At 39.5% G+C, this 21,659-nt stretch overlaps 1 protein-coding gene across 3 annotated transcripts in view; it reads right to left on the bottom strand.

Moving 5' to 3' along the window:
* rapgef6 (Rap guanine nucleotide exchange factor (GEF) 6) overlaps positions 1-21,659 on the bottom strand; it is a 92,489-nt gene that overhangs the window by 64,274 nt on the left and 6,556 nt on the right. For 2 of the 3 annotated variants that reach the window (XM_025065812.1, XM_008332209.3), the window contains exons 2-4: positions 8,173-8,243; positions 7,802-7,858; positions 6,607-6,690 (exon numbers count right to left, since the gene is read on the bottom strand). In XM_025065812.1, coding sequence (XP_024921580.1) covers positions 6,607-6,690; positions 7,802-7,858; positions 8,173-8,243 — 212 coding nt within the window. Of the gene's footprint in view, positions 1-4,475; positions 4,988-6,606; positions 6,691-7,801; positions 7,859-8,172; positions 8,244-21,659 lie in introns of those variants that run through there. The other variant, XM_025065813.1, reaches the window with a different exon arrangement.

The following is a 21,659-nucleotide window of genomic DNA, read 5'->3' as shown; positions in this document are numbered from 1 at the left end:
TTTTTAAATATTGCCAGATTACCTTTAAATAAAGAAAGTAAATGGATATGGTGGATTTCTTTGAATGAACTAAATTAGTAAAAATTAAGCACATTTTTTCACTGTGTCCTCCTGTGGCACGGTACCAAATGACCTATGGACTGGTACTGGCCCACAGACCGTAGGTTGAGGACCCCTGATCTATACAGTCTTCCATTTACAACCGGCCCTTCAAGGGGAACTGTATTGATGATGTGGCCCTCGGTGAAAATGAGTTTGACATCCCTGATGTAAGGGATTGAATTTACGAGTCAGCAAACATCAAGCCAAGCCAAAACTTGTATCTTTTGAAGGCTAACTAAGACTAACATACAAGTCTAGTATTTCAGCAGAAAATCTTGATTTTATATTAGAGTTTACGGTTTGACTAATCCAGAATCGGGGGTTTCCTCACACATGTGGCATTACACTTGAAACTCCAGCATGTGTGAAAAAAAAGGCCTCAGCACAGTGTGAGAGCACAGGCCTGAGGTTCAGCTGCCGTCAGCTGGACTCCTCCGAGCGGGAAAGGAAGGCAGCTGATCCAGTGCGTAGACCACGTGTTTCTGTCTGCGCTCTTCTAATCACATGCTGATTTGGCATGACATCTTGGTTCACCGTGAGAACGTCTCTGCTGACAGTTTAAAAAACATTTCCTTTGGCGGTCTTTTTCCCTGTACTTTTCCCAGAGCAGAAAGAAGCTAAAGCTAAGTTAAATCCATGTGTACACTTTGAAGAAACAGGTTCATTTTAATGACCTTTTTGAATTTGAATGAACCACAAACAGCATTACTGTAACCTAGGGTTTTGACGAATTTTCTTTTTTTTTTCAATTTTAATAAAGCACTGGTTTGTAATTTGAGTTTTTAAACAACCGTTGAAAATGTGTCCAGCTCTGTGCTCTAGCAAAGTTTTTGGACTGCAGGATCGTCTGGTTTTAATTATGGAAGCATGTTGATCCAACCAAGAGCAGTCTTAAATCTTTGATGAATTTCTCCTATTGATTCTTTTCAGTCTGGCCTTCTCTTCCTCTTTTTAACCTTCTCAATCCGAGATACTATTTGTAGTTCCCGACCCATCCTTTCATCCTGTTTCCCAGAGAGTCTTTTCGTCCTCTGTCCTTCTCAGACTCACTTTCATTCATGAGTTTCCTCTTTACATTGTTCTCAAGGTTTCATTTTTCTACTTTCCTTTTAAATGCCACATTTACTGCTGTGCTTTTCTCATTTCCTCTTCCTTCTATATTTCTGTGCAATCTTGTATTTTTTTTCCCTTCCTTCTTACATAAAGGGAGCAAAAAAAGAAGCAGCGAACACATCTCACACCCTTATCACACATTCCCAGCAGTGGAGACAGTATTCTGACAATGTCAAACCCTGCATTTTTGATTTAAGAATTTTATTATAATATGATCTAATAGTGAAAAATCAAGATAAAAGCAAGTCTTCAGGAACAGATTTCTAGGACAGAGTCAAAGGAATAGGATACCCAAAACCCTTTACTTTAGCTGAGCTAAGGAGGATAGAGGTTAAAAAAAATAAAGAAAATTGCAAAAACAATCCACTAAAGAAGTCTTGCAGTCAATTCTATACTACTTTCATACACTAACACCAGGTGTGGTTTTCCTGTCAAGGATGCAGTTGACTGGCCTTAGAAGTCGTCTTTGAGCTCTTGGAGGAGCGTGGAGGTCAGTCTGACTCTGACAGGATCTCTCCACACTCCACTGAGGTGAAACACACGGTCCCTGTCAGCGCAGCGCAGCGTCTGCCAAGAGCGTCTCCTGCTCTGTGTGCGCTTGTGTTTCTATCTTTAGGAGGTCCAGTCCATAGTTTTATATTTTATGTAAGGCTATTTTGGCGGGGTTTTTTTTTTACAACTTTAAGGGGTCTGTCCAATGGGTGGATTTAGAGTTATGTTGGGTCAAAGATATAACAAGGTCAACTAGCACTAGCAAGTACAAGGGTCGGGGGGTAGTTTAAGTTAAGGGGTTGTATGCCCCCGGTGGTGAAAACAGATATTGGTTTGGTCTGTTCTGTAAAAGTAACACAAATGTAATGCTATGTTAGATAAATAATGAAACGTATAAGCACGCTGATATCAATAAACCTCAGATTCTCTCCTTCACTTGGCAATCATACTGCATTCTCACAAAAGTCGGGAAAAAAATAAAAATCAACAAGCATCAGTTACAGTTACATAACGGGTTTACTGTGTTTAAGTGTATGTGTACGCGTGTGTCCACTACATGATGCTTTTGCGCTGACTCACCTGAGACCTGATACTCTGTGTTGGTCGGCTGGTGTGTGTCAGTGTCTCACACAGGAAATAAGACAAACCACTAAAACCACTTTTAGTCCAACCAAACACAAATGGGGTTTAAATTTAAAGAGCGAACATCCTGCAGACCTTTTACACTTTTAACCTCAATTGTCAATTTTTTTTGTTTTTTAAACATAAAGGAATTCTGCCCTGGTTTCAGCTGGTGATGATATCTTTGCATTTCTCATGTAGGAACAAGTCGTGGGCAACGGGGATGAACAGGTTCAGCACCAGTGCAGCGACAGCTGCAGCACCCTGGGCTATAAACTGTGACAGCCGGTGTGGAAACTAAGGCCACACACTCTGAAGTGTTTCATCACAGTCCTTCTAAAACCCAGTTGATATTATGATATTGACAAACAATTAGGAGAATAAAAAAAAAAAAGCAGTAAACTGTGTAAAAACCATACAATAAAACAGAAATATTTCCTAAAAACAAGACAATTTAGTCAGTTTCATAAACTTGTGGGTATGACGATAAAAGAAAATGGAAAAATAATAATACAGTATTTTGACTTGAAGGGCATCAGTATATATACACATATATACACATATTTACATATAGATATATATACACATATGTATATACATATATATATATACACACACACATATATATACACATATATATATATATATATATCTTAAGGTAATATCCAATACAGTTTAATATTTTAGAGGAAGTTCGATGGGTATACATTGAGGCAATATCAATATTTGGTCAATTTATAGATAGATGGATGGATGGATGGATGGATGGATGGATGGATGGATAGATAGATGGATGGATGGATGGATATTTCAGAGCCATTGGCTAATAATTTACTTTTTACACCAACAGAGAAGCACACATAAACTAATACTTAACTATATATTAACTTACTTAGTCAATCTCAGTGTATCTGTGTCATCCGCTGGGTCACTGTTTCTGGAAGCATTCAGTTTGGTTTCCCTTTAAATATTTGTTTTTTTACACAAACATCACATAATGTAGGAGCCACTGAAGCTAAGGCAGTTTTTTCCGCTCATAATCCACTCTAACCCTGAACAGGAAGAAGCGGTCGAAAATGAATGAATGAAAGACTTGTGTGTCTGTTATGTATTGTTGAAAAATAATTAACTTTTCATTATTAATCTATTGCTACACCACTGGAAAAACAATGAGTAGCTGTTAAGGTGCCGGTTAGGTTTTACGAAATAAAAAAAAAAAATTTTAACAAAGAGCCATGCTGTGGAAAAACATCTGTGCAAAAGTTCATGCTCCTCCACCTAGATCTAGAGACACAAACAAACCACTACACATTTTAGCCCAACTATAAATGATGCCCCTTTAGCACCCGTTCCCATGGTGATGATGACCAACACCAAATAAAGGGAACTACAAACCACAATCTGACGCAGACCTACACTATTCTAACTTCTTGCAGCCAAGCTTCCTCCAGTTTTAGAGTCTGGTCGGTGGAGGCTGACCACTCTGACTCACACACGCATGTCAGAAGAACGACAGAGAGACCACCGGAACATATAAACACATCCGAATCAGCCAGCCTGACTCCAAGTAATGATGGTAGAGTGGGTCAAAAATATATAACGCCACATTATAAATGTTGGTCTGGGAAGTGAAGGAGGAGGGTGGAGGGGGGAAGGGATGGGCTTTAAAACCAAATCATCAAATCAAAGCAAAAACAGAAGACCACTGACAGCTGCTGCTGAAGTCCAACCAAATGATGTCACTTGAATGGACCTTTGTTTATAACGTTCACTACTGTTTATAATTCCAAATTTCCACGTTTACCACCAAGAAACCCATGAGAAGAAAGAGGATTAAAGGAAAAGTGAAACTATTTAATCCAAGAACTGATATGATATAAATCGGTGCCAGTTTTATCTTTAGCAGACTGGTAGAAACAAGCGGTAAACTCAGAGCTGTGAAGCCCCAGCAGCGCTAAGTCAATCCTGCCACAGTCCCACTGGGAATTCCTGGCAATGGATTTGGTTTAACGGTGGCAGGCAGGAAACGGAACGTGCGGCTTGAAAGAATGCGCCGAGAAAGAGAGTGACGTTTCAAAGACCTCCAACTGAAGTATCTGGAAATACTGTTGGCTACAAGAAGTGAACAAGACCTTAAGACCACTGACCGGGAACACAAATGTTGGGGGTCCACGTCCTTGGATTCCTTGTAATTATATCCTTCATATTATCCACAAAGAAAATGAAATTATTCCAAGTTATCCTGGTCGGGATCCAAGTGTGCTTCACTCCAGGCCGTATTAGCAAGAAGAAGTTTCCAATGGAAGCAAAAGTGAGTTCGAGTCAGCTTTAGAGTTTGACTCTAAGAGGGAGGAGTGTGTGTGTGTGTGTTCCCTCCCGCTCTACTCTGTTCTGTCTGTCTGTCCGTCCACTGGCTCCAGGGAGGTGTGTGCTTGAGTGTGAGTGTGAGTGTGTGTGTGTGTGTATGTGTGGTAGCCTGTTCATTTCCTGCTTGGATGTGCTTCTGGGCTGTTAGCAAGCAGGCTGCTCAGGAACACATGGGCAGCCGCTGTTCTGCCAGGGGTTCCGCATTCCACACAAACACACACACACACAGAAACACGCAGTATTCCCTCATTAGCTCCCACTGTGACCCTTTTCCAGCCCCCCCCGCCCCCCCCTGCTGCTACCAGTATTCCAAAACACAGATACACACACACCCTCCAGTGCTTTAATGGGCTCTGACCCTCCCCCAGGCCACTATGTTATCACCAGACTGTCCCACACAGGAATGGACACACAATGTGCTAACTGATGTCAGTATATCGACACTGGATCGACTTGTTTTTCTGATCCAGTAGGTCGTGGCCTCCGTGGCGCTGCTGTTTTTGACAAACTGCCCGTGTCCGTTTTCTCTGCAGTTACAGCACTGATGTGGCGGCCTTCAAAAGGTCAGCGTCCAGTAAATGAACCAACTGTTGACCTCAAATGATGTCCAGTCAACCAACTCTTGTATATACCACGATCTATATCTGACAATAAAAACAGTACTACACAATTTTTTTTGGCTTTTACATCAAATATACAAATGAAAAAATATGGATTATTGAATTACTTATTATTGTTCCAGAGTTACAAATTATCAACTACAAAAAGCAACAATTATTCCCAATTTTATTAACTGAGCTTCTTAAATTACATCACAATTTTCAATGGAGTATTGGAGTATGAAGCTTGATAATCTGCTGCTCTTCATCACTTTAAAAATGATTATCTACATGATGCAATATGAAAAAAAGGTTCTGAAGCAATAAATAGTATTTTCTAATTAAGAAAATGTAGGAAAAAAACGGATGTTCCGTGTCCAGTTAGGGGAGGATTCCTTTTCACTATCAGTTAGAAACATTTTTCCTATTTGGACCACATTACTTCATACTACGTATTTCCTGCATGTCCTAGAACCGTACATTTTAATATTGTAAATGTAAAAGACAAGACAGTAGACGCGGTTAACAAGGACAATGGGAAACCAGCGGCAGTAATTCACGAAGCCAACTGAGATTTAATTAGGGGTTGCAGAGCAGAACAATTGTGGGCTGTAATGACGTGTGCTCTGTCTGTTCACTAATACGGTGCAGTAGTACTACTGCACTATGAGATAGTGTTGACAGAAGTACAAACGCGACATCTTACCAGATGACAGGATGGGCCGGCTTTACGAGCAATTTGAACAAATAATATAAAACGCTTCATGTGGGAAACTTTGTTGGTGCCTGTTTAGTTTACAACATACTGTGACTATAATTGTGGGCACAAAAAATAATATTAATGTGGGGGACACTTTTTGCTAGAGTAGAGTTGAGTTAAATTAGGATTACAATTAGGGTCAAGGGTCATTTCGGGAAAGGATAATAAATATACATATATTTATCATAGTTAGGTTTAGCATAATGATCTAGGGCAGTGTTTCTCAACCTTGGGGTTACAACACCATGTGGGATTACCTGGAATTAAAATAATACTAATTATTCTTTATGAAACTGTGATTAAAACACCACAAAAAAATCTTAAACCACTTCATTCCATCACTTTGATGAATATAATGGATGATTGACGGCTGCAGTCACCTGAAAGTCTGAAAAAAAAAGTCTCTGGGGTTGCCAGAAATTTCAAAGTGGAGTCACAAGCCAAAGAGGTTGGAGACAAATGGGACATAAGATGCACTATGTCTATGTCAAACGCTTACAAAAACCAGTGTGTGTTAGTGTGTATGTGTGTGTGTGTGAGTGTGTTACATACCAACACCTTGCCAAGTACATGTGCTCCTTGACGAAGACCGATCCAGAAAGCAGGATGTACCAACAGGAAGCAATGGTGTCTGGGCTGCAGCAGAGACAGAACACACTGGTGTGAACCCCATGTTATGTACGTCCTAACACCTCATGTGTTACGGAGGAGTGACAGTCAAAACCACCGCTTGCTTTTATTAAAATTAATAATTAATTGTCAGTTGTTTTACTCTCTGTCTCGCTACTACTGGGTTACAGATTAAACCCAAGGCAGGATTTTATATGGCACTATTAATTGAAAAACAAAGAAGCATACAAATGTAAAGCAGAGACGGAATCTATTCATCTGTAAAATCTGGGAAACAGAATGGGTTCGTGTTTTCCATTTTATCCTTGAAAACAGTTGAAATTAGAAAACATTTCATGTGAAATTAGACTAGTGTTTAAAGTGGGCAAAGACAGCCATACAGAATCAGAAGGTCAGACAGAGGAGGAACATCAGCCTCTTGGCTCATGGACTCGATTAAAGAGACTGAGAAGGTGGGAGGAGTGATGAAGAGTGCAGGAGTTCAGAGACACATTGCAGTGGTCAGAGAAACACATTATGGAATTAGTGGTGGTGGAGTGGTGAGGATGATTAGAAATTCCTTTCTTTCTAATTTCTAAGTATATTTCCTCTGCACTGAAATCGTCCCACTTGACATTCCATTATCTTTTATCCCTTTATTCGTCTTTCACTGATCCTACTTGACGTATTTCCCTTCAGATTAAGAATTAGAAAGGTTATTTTTGCCATGTGCTTGTATCCATACAAGGTGGACGGTGAACAAGTGAACAAGTGCTCCTGTTTGTTTTATTTACTACATGGATTTATATATACTGTATATACAGTATATATATATACACACACACACACACACACACACACACACACACACACACACACACTTTATATATACACATATATATATAAAAATCCATGTAGAAAATAAAACAAATAGGAGCAGTTACTACAGTTAGTACTGCGTTAATACCGGGCAAGAAAGAAGTGCTGACCACATTCAAAAAGCATCATCATAAACACCAAATTATCAATAAATAAGTAGAATGACAATGTAAAAAATCCAGATTCCAAAATCCATTCAAACTAGCTACTGAAAACATCATGAAAGCAGAGTACTCTGAAGTGTGCAGCTTGTACTTACTAGAACAAGATGTGGTTAGCCTCAAGTCTTTCGTATCTTGCCGAAGTACACATCGACCTGAAGAGGTAAGGCAAAATTTATGGTGCTTTTTCTTTTTTAACAAAAAAAATAAAAAAAGAAAGAAACATCACTGATGCATTTCTCTCTTTGACACATAATTATAAATGTTTATCCTTTGTCAAACATCGTCAGATATTGTTTCGGTCCAGATCAGTTGTTTGTTTTTAAATTACTTGGTCCTGTGAAAGAACAACTAAAGTCTAAATGTCCTTCACATTATCAGCCAAATCCAGCTGCATAACTTACACAAACTTTGTTATGTTTTAGAAAGCAATTTACTGTGTCAGAACACATATAAAAAATTGACTTACCTAAGCTGATGTTCCCTGAGGTGTGAGAGAACGTCCATGTGGTAGAGGTGGCAGTAGATGGTGTGGAGGTCCTGTGGAGGGATGCATTCATTTTTAAATCCAACCATGGCTTTGATGCTTTGATGATGAAATTTAAATTTCCCTGTTACTTGTACTTCCTGTGACTTGTACTTCCTGTTACTTGTACTTCCTGTTCCTTGTACTTCCTGTTACTTGTAAGATTTAATTTTTTTTTTAAAAAAAAGGAAAAAGCCGAAAGGAAAAAAAGACTTTTAAGTCATAATATCATAATATAATTTTTTTTTTTCAATTTTTTATCAGTTAACACAAGTGAAAAGAGATGCAGGCAGTGTTTTTATCCATGTGGTAAACATATCAGTCAGATTGCCTTTGATGATGCAACATTTAAAAAAAAAAAAATTCAAATAATGCTGCTTTTACATACACAAATCCCAGCATCCTTGTTAAAAGAAACCTGACTTCTGTTCATCACAACTCACTTTTGCTGTTGTTTCTGAATTATACAGAGACAGGATCTTCTAGAACTGTAACATACGGCCCTTTAAAATGAATACAAATCAACAAAAAAAAAAGAATTGCTGATTCTGCTTGGTGTTCTAAAAATCCCAAGCTTTTAAAATGATTACCTCCATGTTTAGAACAGGAGGAATGTTAATCGTGTCCACTATAATGTACTGTGACCGAAGCCACTTGAACCGTGCCACAGAGTGAAATTGGCCCTCTCAAAACAGACGGACAGGCGTAAAACTTATCTGCACACATGACAGCAGTGAGACACACACACACGGATATGTCCAGACCAGGTCTTAAAATAGACCTCTATCAGGGCCAGCTGTCAAAACATTAAGAGGATGACAAGTGTGTCCGTGTGTGTGTGAGGGGAATGGGTTTTCATAAGCATCTGTGGGATCAAACAGGGAAGACACTGCCACTTTAAAACAGGTGCTTTACACGGCTGACTGGTTAACTGCACAACACACACACTCCAAGACACAGTGAGACTAATACATTTCTATGGAGTACCTTTAAAAACCTGACTGATTCTGGACTGGCTACAGCCAGTAATAAAAAGTATCAGGACTGCAACGCATGGGAGACAAATAAATGTTAAAGGTGCAGTACATACGATTTTCTTTACCAGTCCTCCCCTACTGACCTACTGGCTGATCTAGTGTACCGCTGAAAAAAAATCTGACCATTTGCCTCACAGAGACGGCTGGAACCTCCACTGACTTATCCTGAGGCTGACAGGCAGCCAGCAGAGAGCCGAGACTTTGAAAACCCCTGGCCTACAGTGGCAAGGAAGTAACTCTATTGACTCCAAATCAAAGTTAACTGGGTTACTGAGCATGACAAACTGCTCCGGTAAGCGCTCCTGTCATGGTGCTGAGCGTGCATGTGTGTTACCTGGATGTGTATCTTTAAGTAAAAGCGAGTCGGGGTGTACCGGCCTGAGGCATCTGGCTGCTGTGGTGGCTCAGATTAGATTTAAAAAAAAAAAAAAAAAAGCCCCAGTGCCCATCTCTTTCCTTTTGTTATTTTATTATGACCGTGGGCTACACTGAACGCAGAGCCTTAAAGGAGACAGAAAGAAGTACTTGGCTGATCTACTGTAATACTGAGCGTCAATGGATTTGCTTCAACTAAAAATATACACACATTTTTTCTTTGTATTTCTTGACATTGGTAATTACAGTAAAAATGTTCTGTCTGCTGCTATGACTATACTTAATATTTTATATATATTTTTTATTATTTATTTTGTTTGGAAATCGTAACCACGTCTTCAATTGAAACAAATCCGGGTTGTGAATACTGCAAATTCGCTCACCTAGTTCATGACTACAAACAAAGTGTGTGGGCGATTCTGCTGCTTACACACACTCATTATCCAGCTTTCTCCACTGAAAGTATTGATCAAGGCCACTCGTCAATAGGTCCAGACAGACAGATAGCAGATGCCAAAAGGAAGGAGACCTCAGCTTTGTCCTTCAGTCTGTAGTCTCTCTGAGAGGAGCAGGGAGCGATAATGTGATCACTTCAACATCAACACTAATCTCTCACTCTGTGCCAAACACTACACTAGCTGCATGTAGACACAGACTCTATTGGCATGGGCTAGGCTTTGGTTGACTCCTCCTTTAATTGGTCCCACTGTAAATAAAGAGGAGAAAATCCCTTTGGTTTTTGACAGTAATTATAGACCTGATTCGACAGAGATCTCAAACTAGAGGCCTGTTGATCACATGTTGCCCTCAACTTCATTTTAAGCAGTCCCTGATGCACGCAGGGTGAACTGCCAGCGTGAAGGGAACGAGTGGCGAATTAGGCAAGATAAACAAAAACAAGCAGAGAATTAGCCTAGCTAGCGATGCCTTTACTGTCCGAGCAGGAGCGTAGCCACGGCTAGTTTGACCGCTGTCGTTTTTCAACCCTCCCGCTTCCGCACTGCACACTCATCATCTCACAGGCATTTTTAATTATTTTCTTATTATTTCCAAACAGTAATAGTGCTCAGATGTACTCACAAACATATTCCTTTTATACGTTTTCACAGATGCCATCTGCTTTTGTCAACATCGGACCAAATCCATAAAATTTTACAGCACAAGTATCAAAGACAAGGCCTTCACGTCAGTAATATCAAGGCTGTGTGTTATACGACACTGTCTCCTTGACCAGTCTTCCCTTTGGGACCACAGAGGTCAGAGGGGCGGTGACCTTTGACCTCACTTCCTTGAGGTCGGGCATGGACGCCTGATGACCCCATCTGTGATTGAGACGTCACAAACAGACAAGACAGATTTCCATTCATGATTTTTTTTTATAATAATCAGACGAGGTTTGAATTATTTCATTTTACTCTGTTTTGTATGTCGTTGTTTTGCCCTGTACAAGCACGCTAACATTTTAGCCCATGTATCTGCAACCTATATCTGCAAACAGTGCAGGATAAAAATACAGAAAATACACCATCAATGACTTTGTTTGGAACAACAGCCAAACATTTGGTCCACTCAAAAATGTTAGCTACAATCTCACACAAAGCCAATGCAAAATCTGAAAATATTAAATTTGATGCTTTTCGATGGATACAACTTTTTTCCTTTTTGTGGTTGTCACTTAGGAACCAGAGGAGGTCATCTTTCAAACAGAGTCAGGGCTTTGATGCCCGGCTCCACTAGTCTACATGCATGTTCCACCATGGACAAGACACTTGACCCCAAGTCACCTTTGGTATTCAAAAGGGAGTTAAATATGTGCGCTTGAAGTTTGATCAAAAGGGAGTTAAATATGTGCGCTTGTTTAATATGTACAACATATGGTTTTACACAAATGTGTTCAAGTCAGTGAGATAGAATGAGAAGTTTGTAAGCATTGTTTTAGTGTTGCTAAAAAGTCAATCCTCGGAAGACTTGTATTTATGAGTGGTACACTGGGTTCGATTTGGAGAGTATTCCGAGAGATTGTGTGTTTGATATTAATAAAGCTACTGCCTGGTGAAGACATGTCTGTGTTTAGTCAGACTAATACTCCAATCACCGAAAACTGTCTGACCACAGACCTACACTCTAACCGTTATCATCGCGCAAAGCTTTTTGGTCTAAATTCTACTATAAAAGCCGTTTCGTGGGTTTGTTCCCAACACTTCCAGGCCTGGAAGTTTACTGACATTTTGACATGTGGCTTGTCAAACTATGCCTGTTACTCATCCATAACAAGCCGCTGCAGCGCACAACTTGGATCCGTCACACAAAAGCAAGTCAACGCAAAGGCTGTTTTTCCCACCCACCACATTTCTCCCTCCCTTTTAGAAGAAAGCCAAGCGGTAACAGAGATATCTTGGTTTGTTCAGACACTCCTACAGTCGTAAACAATACACAGGCTAAAGGCTGTTGTGTGAGAACTGCAGCTCCAACTCGAAACGCTTTGCTCTAAATGTCACCAGGACCAGGATGGAATCAGGTTTGGTAAATGAATCTCTGAAGCAACAAAGTTCAGAATTCTTCCATGAGAAAAAAAAAAGAACCTTTCAGAAGCAACAGACTCTTGTCTCCAGCAGAGTCTGCCTTTGTTCAGGGTTCAGACGCTCCCCGTCCTACGCCCTCCTCCACCAGAATGTACAGTATGCCACTGGATGTTTCGCTGACACAGAGGATATTATGGGTCGACGATAAAACAAAACCATTCAGTCTGTACAGAATCAACCCGTCATCCCGTGACAATTGTCAGAATCTAACATTTACATTACAGACAAATATAACCTCTCCAAGCCTTTGTGTCAACATTATGCTCGGTTGAGAAAAAGGCCAGGAAACAAAATGTTTTTTCATAGAATATATTCACAACTGAAGTATTATTAACACTCACCGTGTTTGTAAATGAATAAATGACATATAATTCAAGTCAATTTGGACTCGTTTAACTAAAAGTACTTGATCGTGAAGTGAAATGAGGCGCATATACACAGTACTTGTATTTGTAGGTTTTTTTCTGTCACAAAACAGAAAGCGGTCAAATCCCCTCACTTGACACAAAGGCTGTTTCTGTTGCTGTAATGTTCTAAAATTGATGGTCCATGGCTTCAGCTCACATCCTCCGTGGTCACAAGTCCACATGATGAATTTGTGTTCTTCTCTAACCTTTAAAATCAGCACAGCCAATTAGGAACATTTAATTTTTAAACGATCATCTTTAGTCCTAGTTTAAAGAAAAAACAGCATCAATGTTAATTCGAAATTGATAGTCAACGCACCAAAAGCAGAACATTTCTTCAAACATTTCAAAGAATTGTTGTGACTGTCTTTTACAGCTTTACACCATCACCTCTGACGCTGTACTGAAAAGTTATACAAAAGGAGGCTGAATGGTGAGTCTGACCAGCTGTGATCTCGCCATCGGCCAATCCAAACAGTCACGCACATTCAGACAAAACCCACTACCACACACAGAAATGGAAAGGCTGATTTTATCAGTTTCTGCTCTGAAATGAATGAAGCAGAAACAGGCACATTTTCTTTCTTTTTTTCTTAAAAAAATATACAATAACATTGTGGGACTTTTCCATTGAGCTAAAAAATGAAGACTAACAGGGATTAGAAAAACTGCTCCACTCCTGATGTGTTGCCTATGATATTTTTTGCGATGATAAATTAATTGGCTTTAAATTACATTTTGTTGATTTAAGTATTGTCTATAATACAAAATATGCTTTTATGTTGTGTTGATATTGTAATTCCATCTGTGTAATTATACTGCACTTCCTTCCTGAAGTGGGCTGGTCCCAGATTTCAAAGTCAATTTCACACGAGTTTTTTTTTTTTTTCACGCCCTCTTGCCCTCTCTCATTACCAGCTCATTTTGCACTCATCTATCATTTTCTCCAGTTATAACGCACGGGCTGCATCTTTAGTACATGTTCCCATTTACTCAGCCGTTAACAATATGACATGGCTGATTTAATTATTACGACTACAGCCGCTGACGGGTCCGCACACACCAACTGTGAGAGCTTTTCCATTGCTTGTGGTTTCATACCCATTTGTCTTCCGCATACAGCATCTCCCAAGACCTTTGCCGGAATTGTACAGACATTTTAGTCTCACATTGACTCTATCTGAAATTCTTTGTTCAAGTTTGACAGATAAAGCTGTTGTGTCATCATTACACCAAATCTTAAAGTCATTTCCCGAAACAACTTGCTTGGAAATGGGTAATTGTAATTAGTTTTTCATTTTGTTTAACCACTAGTTTTGACAGCGGTATTGAGAATGTGTTTCAAGTGAACCCACAGTATAATCCCTAATATGCAATACTGTAGAGATGAACAGCTAATTTTCTGTTTAGTAAAATTAGGTAAAAACATATCAAAAAGCAACAAAATAACCAACCAGTTAATTAGTTTCCTGTTTTCTTCTTATTCCCTATATTTAGACTGCTAGGTAAAAACAGGATCTAAGGTTAAGATGAACTCAGAGCGCCCTCATCTGGATTACACAGTAGCTACCTTTGACAGTCTTAGACAAACACACGGGGGTTTTAATCCCTGAATTTGAACTTCTAACCCCACTCTTAAACGGATCTTTGAACATCGGCATTAAATGTGACAGCACATTGGAGGGAGGCACACTGAGACAGCCTTGAGCAAACAAACATGGAGCAATACAGGACACGACAGCTTCAGTTGTCTTTTAGATGCAAGCTTAACTCGCTGATACATGCACCCACTAAGACAAAGCCTTAAATGACAAGTTATGTGACATATATATGTGCTCAGTCACCAATATGGTCAGACAGTCCGCTTTGCTCCACTCCAGTGACGTAAATCAAATCTAGAACTTCAGAACGAAGCGCTCTGCTTTTAAACTAGTTGGATGTGAATGTATAATAACAGCGGAAATCAGACTGCAAGGACGGGCATAAAGTCTCATATTAAATTGTACTTGCAAGGACGGGCATAAAGTCTCATATTGACTTGTTCGGTTGGTCGTTTAGATGAGACTTAGATGCTATGGGTCCAAGCACAAGGTGGAGCTGAACAGACGATGGGGATTTAATGTAGACGTTTGCTTTATTTTTCTTGGGTACCAGAAAAAAAAACAGTAGTCATCCTTAAAAGGATTTCTATAAAAGAGTTAGACCTAAAAGCAATCACTGAGGGGTTGGGAGGACAAGGAGACTGATGATGGATTTAATGCAGATTGTCAGCCATTGAGCTGCAGACTAGAAACTGTTTTCAGAAAAGGCTCTTAAAGATTAAGAAGGAAAAGGTGATTTCATACAGTGGTATTTTTACAAAGTAGCAAAAAGGAGCCATAAAAAGAGCAAAAAATCTGTTTTCCAGAAAAGTTGGTACACTTCCTTAAAAAATGCAATAAACACTAAATACTGACATCTGTTAATGTGCTTTGCTCTACTTTGATCCAGTCACTTTGACCACGTAACTAAACCACCGGTGGACACAAATATAAACATGCATAAATCCCTGACAATCATTGTTGTCCTACGAGCAGCAACGTTTTCACACAGGACTCCCCTCAAGACACAACCTATTCTGGGATTTTGGAAATAGATGGTATCGAAACCTGGGGCATTTAGCGGTCAGGTGGGAGACCTACAGAACTGGGGCACCACTCTAACCACTGCCTGTGTAGACACCATGAAACCAGTTCCAGTAAACACAGGACTGAAATGGCCAAAGACAAACTGTTAATAACTGCAAACCTGACCACTGAGGACAAATATTTCTTCATTACTCATTTCCTGGCCAAATAAAGTTACTGGAAGGCTACAGCTGGGTAATAATAAAAAAAATTTAAAGGAAATGTATTAAACAACAGTTGTACAGGTTTTAAGAAATTCATCAGAAATAAACCTGCCGTAACTATTCATACTGAGAAATCAAAAACAGCTTTGCCTTGACATTCATGCAAACCTCTGCGAATGACTATATGAATAAAAAGAAGGAAAAAAAAACAGCACCCAATGCAGCAGATCCTGTGAAGATAATGGAACGTAACTGATCACGGACACCATTTACCACTTGCCTTTCCCCATCGCATTATCACCTTTAACTGCTCACGGTTAATGAGTCATTGGTGCTATTCATTTTATTTGTTATTTTCATGCTGAGGTGAAGTAACTGACAAGCACTGTAGTGGTAACAGATTTACAGAACACATTTTACAGTTTCTCCAATATTTATTCAACTAAATTACCATATATGTATTATTGAGGAGGCCTTGGTTTAAATTATGCTATATTCTCACTTTGATAAAACCCTTACCCCTAAACTGCACATTGACCTGCCAAGTATACTGTTTAATAGTGTCTATTTGGATGGAATATCAAAATTCACTGGTTCAAAGCCCTCATGTGGGGTTTTTAAAAGTTAAAAATCTCAAAACCAAGTGCCAAGCATAATTTAATTACTACTGTAAATAACCCAACAACTCCATAACTGCGAATGCCTCTAGCCTTTAACTTGGACTACATTTACAGCGTTCATAAGGAAGCAACATCCTTCAATGTGTTTGTCCTCTAACATATATTCAAAAAACCAAATTTGACATTAAAGAAAATTGGAAGTATCCCATTGGACTGCTTCAGTTTTTCTAATTCTACTACTTAAGTTCGAATTCATAAAAATTGAAGCTTATTCTGATCAGCCATTTAACATGTTTGAGTGTTTAAATACAATGGTGTTTGCAAGGCAGACAGGAAGTTCAGGAAATCCAGCTGTCACATTCCAGCAATACCAGAGGTGAGCACTCTGCATTCTTGTCAATCCTGTCAGCAAAGGAGTTGACCGAACAAGCAAACAATGAACCAGAGAAGGATATGAGTAAATACTTTGTTCAATTAAGAGCAGAACAACAACAGACAAGAAGTTAAGACACGGCTAAACTCTTTACTGTAGTGCTACGTATATTATTGGGAATAATAGTGCGAAAAGGTTCGGGAATCACTGACTGAAAATAAGCACAGTGAAACAAATCATTTCAAATTCTGGAATAAAATAAACATCAAGTGAATGAACCAGTGATTGTCAGCCAAGTAGAACATTAAATCTTCACAACTATTCAAACATCAAGCCAAAATATCCCAGTGACATCATCTGCAGGGAGAGTCTGCACTGTAGAATGATTAGGGAGTACGGATTACTGTATTAAAGTCTTTCCAATACACAAAGCCAACCAATCAAAAGTTCAGGTTCCAACCATGACATCATAACACACCTTTCAGGTTCTTAGGAGAACCTCACAAATTCAACAGAATTAAGGAGAAACTACATACAGTGATAAAGAAACAGCTTTATGTCTTTCCCTCAATTTTGTCTCGTGGCCAAAATGTCAAGGACAGAATTTATTACTAATTTCACAGCCAGTCAGACGATTTGGCCTCTTTTTTTTGGGATCTCATGAAGTAATTTACTTTCATGTAGAGTCTGATTCATGAAATTGATTCATGGAGTGAGCAAGTTGGCAGTTAAGTAATTTCCGCAACTCCTGGAGCGAGGGATTATGCAAAAGTGTAAATAATCTCATTGATAGTTCAACAATTGGAGTGACTTTAAACCCCGCTACTGCCCTGTGCTGCTTGTACAAACATGACACTCCAGTGTATATCTGCATGGATTTTTATCATTACCGGCATAACTGGTGTGACTCACACATATTTGGTGAGCCGAGCAAGGCATGCCTAAGGGTCCATCATTGCAACACTCAAAGTATTTCATGAATTCTCCTCCTGGCTAAGGTGAATGTTGTGTATTCACAGTCACAGGTGCATAATAAAGAATTTTATACAATATAGCAGTGATGTGCAGTATTGTTTCAAATATCTAATCATCAAATTTAAAAAAAATTAAAAAAAAAAAAAAAAAAAAAGTATGCCAAGAGCACCCGTTGTTTTGTGCAGCTGTACACCTACAGCAACATTTCCTTACTATTTTGCTGACCTTCCTAACTAATGCTAATCCCGATATCCTCATGGTTTCTTCTCCGTTATACACGTGCTCAGTTTTCAGTACTGGTACTGTTTTATGTCAATGCTGGTAAAGAAAGAAAAATACTAATTCTTTCTGTGGTCTATTTAATATGATTTATGTATCTACTGTATGTGTTTCTACAGAATATGTTGTTTATATTTTGGTATGTAGAACTGCTGAGGTGTCGGCACGTCTGCATTATTGTAATGTAGTCTGTTTGCAATTTTTTTTTTACAGAAATGGCGAGCCTAATCCACAAGAGGAGTGGGTAGGCAGTACGCAGTACGGCACGCATTTTGTTTTTGTTTTTTTGAGTGCTTTCAACCATGAAAAATCTACAGACAATGGCCAAGCAAAGGAGGGAGGAATATACTTGACGTAAACAACAATGTCAAAGACAATAGTTTATCTCAGACTGCATTACCTACCTGTTGTGTGCGCAGAGCACTATCAACCGACATTTCCATTCATACTCGAATGAAGGGTTGCATAACACTGGCACGACAAGCACGCATTGGTATCCCACACTCCATTAAACCCTGGTATATTGTCGTGGACACACACAAAGTCACACGGCTGGTTCACACAATATTTAGTTTAGATGAGGTAAGTATTGTTTTCTCCTAATGACACGGATTTGTGTCCATAATAGCGTGAAAACCATTTATACTGTTTCAAATTATAAGCTGAACTTTTTGACACTGTTTATTTCTCATAAAAACAAAGTATTAAAACAGTAAATACCCACAGTTAATAGCCCTTTTTCTGCAGTCGTTTATTATAGTGAACCTTGATCCCGCCATGAACAAGACCAGACTCCCATATACCAATAACCAGGGACAGACAAACTCGCGTTGAGACATGTTTGAAGATAAGGGAGAACAGCAGGATGTCTGCAAGTACGAGCCAGTAGAAGCTTGATTTATCAGCCTGTGAGGCAAGTGGGGACAGAGATGTTTAAAAAAAGAATTTAACAGCTCAAATAATGACTTTCATTACGAATCACGGTAATCAAAATGCTGCACAATAGGATAATAAAAAAAACTGAACTCAGACTCAACCATTTGCCAATGTGATTGTTTCGAGCCAAGATGACTTTTTTAAGCTCGGGCAGTAATTTATATTAAAAGCCAACTTTAAATCTGTCAAACGGGTGAAGATTTTAGAGAGAAAGTCTTAAAGTAAATGTTTAGGGCATTGGGTGTTTTCAAATATGGGCTGCAAGAAGTCTGAGAATATAAACGTCCATTTTCGAGCGCATCCAATCTTCCAATTCTCTACAGTTTCAGAAATGAGAAGGTTGTTTAAATAATGTAGCATGCCTGGGAATATGCTTATACTCAAACATTCAACATACAGTACTTACAGATCTAGATCGGTACGGGTTCACAACTGACAACAGAAACTGGTAAACAAAAGCAGGGAAACAAAAGTTGTTTTCATTGTTACTGGTCTAACTTCATTCTTCGGAGCGTAACAGGCGCACGTTGACTCGGTTCAAATCTCCTCAAGGAGTCTGTGATGATGTTATTTATCTTTTGTAAATCGTAGGAAAATCATACGACTACAGTAATAAAAGGTAAAGAAAAGCAATTAAGGTTTTGGGACAGGGGGCAAAATGTTAAGCCACAGGCAGACGACAGTCAATAATCTGGGTTTACATTACGATCTGGACAGTGACTCAGTGTTTCCACAGCGGGATCAGCCAAACAAGGGGCCTCCTACAACACCGCTTCTGTCAACGCTCCACACTCAATTGCACTCAGTAGGAGCAGTTGGCAGCAATTCAGCTTCAAATGGATGGTGATGAGAAACGTAATGCTCGCTGTCACAACTACAGCAAGTTGAGGTAGGACGCGATGCACTCGTGACTGATAGGCTAGAAGCGGCGGAGAGAAACGCAGACGTGGAACAAAGAGACCACAGGCACAGATTTACTGAAGATCAAACCGACCACAGACCGTCTATCAGCACAAATCCAGATCTTTTATTGTTTCTTTTCTTCCGCAAGACAAACTTTTCACATTTTTGCAGCTGAAGTTTTTATTATTGAAAATAAACAGATTCAACTTGTGGTAGGTTTGTGCACCGCAGCCAAGAGTGCCCCGCTGTTTTGTCAAGCTGTACACCTCCGACAACATTGTTGACATGACAAGGTCTTGACATTTTTTTTAGTCAATCATTTTTTAGGCTAACTGACTGCTAATTAGAAGAAAAGGGAACAAAGGGAAATACAAATTAAGGTTTGCAATATGAAGTACATTTCCAATTTACACGGAATCTAGCAAGTCACAGAACAGTAGGAACCACAGGAAATGATGCACAACAGCCAGAGACAAACACAAAAGAGAAGTTAGAGTCTTGACTCATCACAATTGAATGCACAAGACAAGGTCAAATACTGAGAGAAAAATCAACATTGACCTTGTTGCAATCCTGTTTTTTTTTTCCCTTTCTTTCTTTCTTTCTTCCTTTCTTCCAAATGCAAACAAAGACGTTTCAAACGAGAACAATTCAATTCCCTCGTGTCTCAGCATTGCTTGGCTACCACAAGGAATGCTGCTGCTGTTGACTACAGGCCAGGCTCTGAGGGATTTACAGGGCATGGTGTTTGAAACCTACATGCTGCCTGTCTTCCACTGAACCCTTTCCACACTGGGAAGAATGTTTTATTGCTGAGGCAACAAAGGAAAAGTATTCGGTATCCAGAAGGGCAAAATGCTAGGGCAAGAAGCCACAAGTGCAGCGCTGAATGTTTCTTTTAAGTTTCTATGGAGTATGTGACGAAAACCCGACCAATGGCAGTTTGTGGGCTCTAACCGTAAAAACACCTGACCAAACCTTTGGACGTGCTCAGACCTCACCAGTTGTCTGAACGCAAGAGTGCTGATTGTCTAGGTATGAATGAATGAATATAGAGTTTTAATATTGCACGTTCACTAAAAAGTGAATCCTTATTCCCAGAGTCAAACAGAGAGTTACATTTTGGAGAAAAAACAACTAATCATAACTCTGATTTATATCCATCCATAAACCGCTACCCTAGAACACACACACAAAGCGTCTAGCTTCATGAAATACAATCATTACATTTCACTCACAGAGGTACAGCTGGGCCCATATGCTGCTTCCCTTCTTTCATACATTCCAGACTTGTTTTGCAAGGACATAAAACCACTTTAATAAGAGAACGGTGGCTACAGGTTCTTGGTCGGGCGGCTTCATGGCCGACTTCAGCTGAACAGAGAACAAGACCAAAATAGCAAATGGCCAAGACTGGTTGGTACCACACCCTCTCGGTGATAGAGCGTCAGTCACCTGGGATAAGATTTATATCTTCCAAGTAAAGATTCCAAAAAAATGACAATTCCCTGGAAACAAAACTGCATCTCACACATTCTCAAGATCACAGACCAAGAACGAAACCATCACATTGGCCTTTAGTTCCAAAAGAACATTTTTAGTTGCACGAGAATCTCCACAAATGACTTTTTTAATCCTAGCAATCACCTTCTGTGAGTGAGTACCGCAGAAGATGTCAAATATGAATCAGAAATACAGAAACTGATGTCATTGATGGACGAAAACATGTAAGTTTGGGCCCGGTGGGATGAGCTAACAGTTTTTGCCTGTCCACACCTGCTGTCCACTGTGGAATGTAGCAATGCTATCCCTCCTTTCACTGTCTCGCCGCTGGACTAACATGAAGAAAAACATTCGTCTAAAGGGAAGGACGGAGGGATAGAGAAAGAGGGAGAGAATAGCACATTCAGTTGCACTGGAAACCCTGGTCTGTTGGGCTGCGTGGTTCGTTGTACCCACAGGAAAAGCTGACGTGTTTACATTCAAACAACACCCCGTGAGACAAAGCCTGGCTGTTGTTGTTGTCCTCTGGGGAGTGTGGGACTTCAAAACAGGTTTGTTTAAACAGCCAGGGTATCGAACACTTGCTGAAGCATTGAAGTATTGCTATAAG

This window comes from Cynoglossus semilaevis, chromosome 19 (assembly GCF_000523025.1).
Source record: "Cynoglossus semilaevis isolate Cse_v1.0 chromosome 19, Cse_v1.0, whole genome shotgun sequence".
Taxonomy (NCBI): domain Eukaryota; kingdom Metazoa; phylum Chordata; class Actinopteri; order Pleuronectiformes; family Cynoglossidae; genus Cynoglossus; species Cynoglossus semilaevis.
The sequence above is the reverse complement of the archived record's forward strand: the minus strand, read 5'-3'. Positions and strand labels throughout refer to the sequence as shown.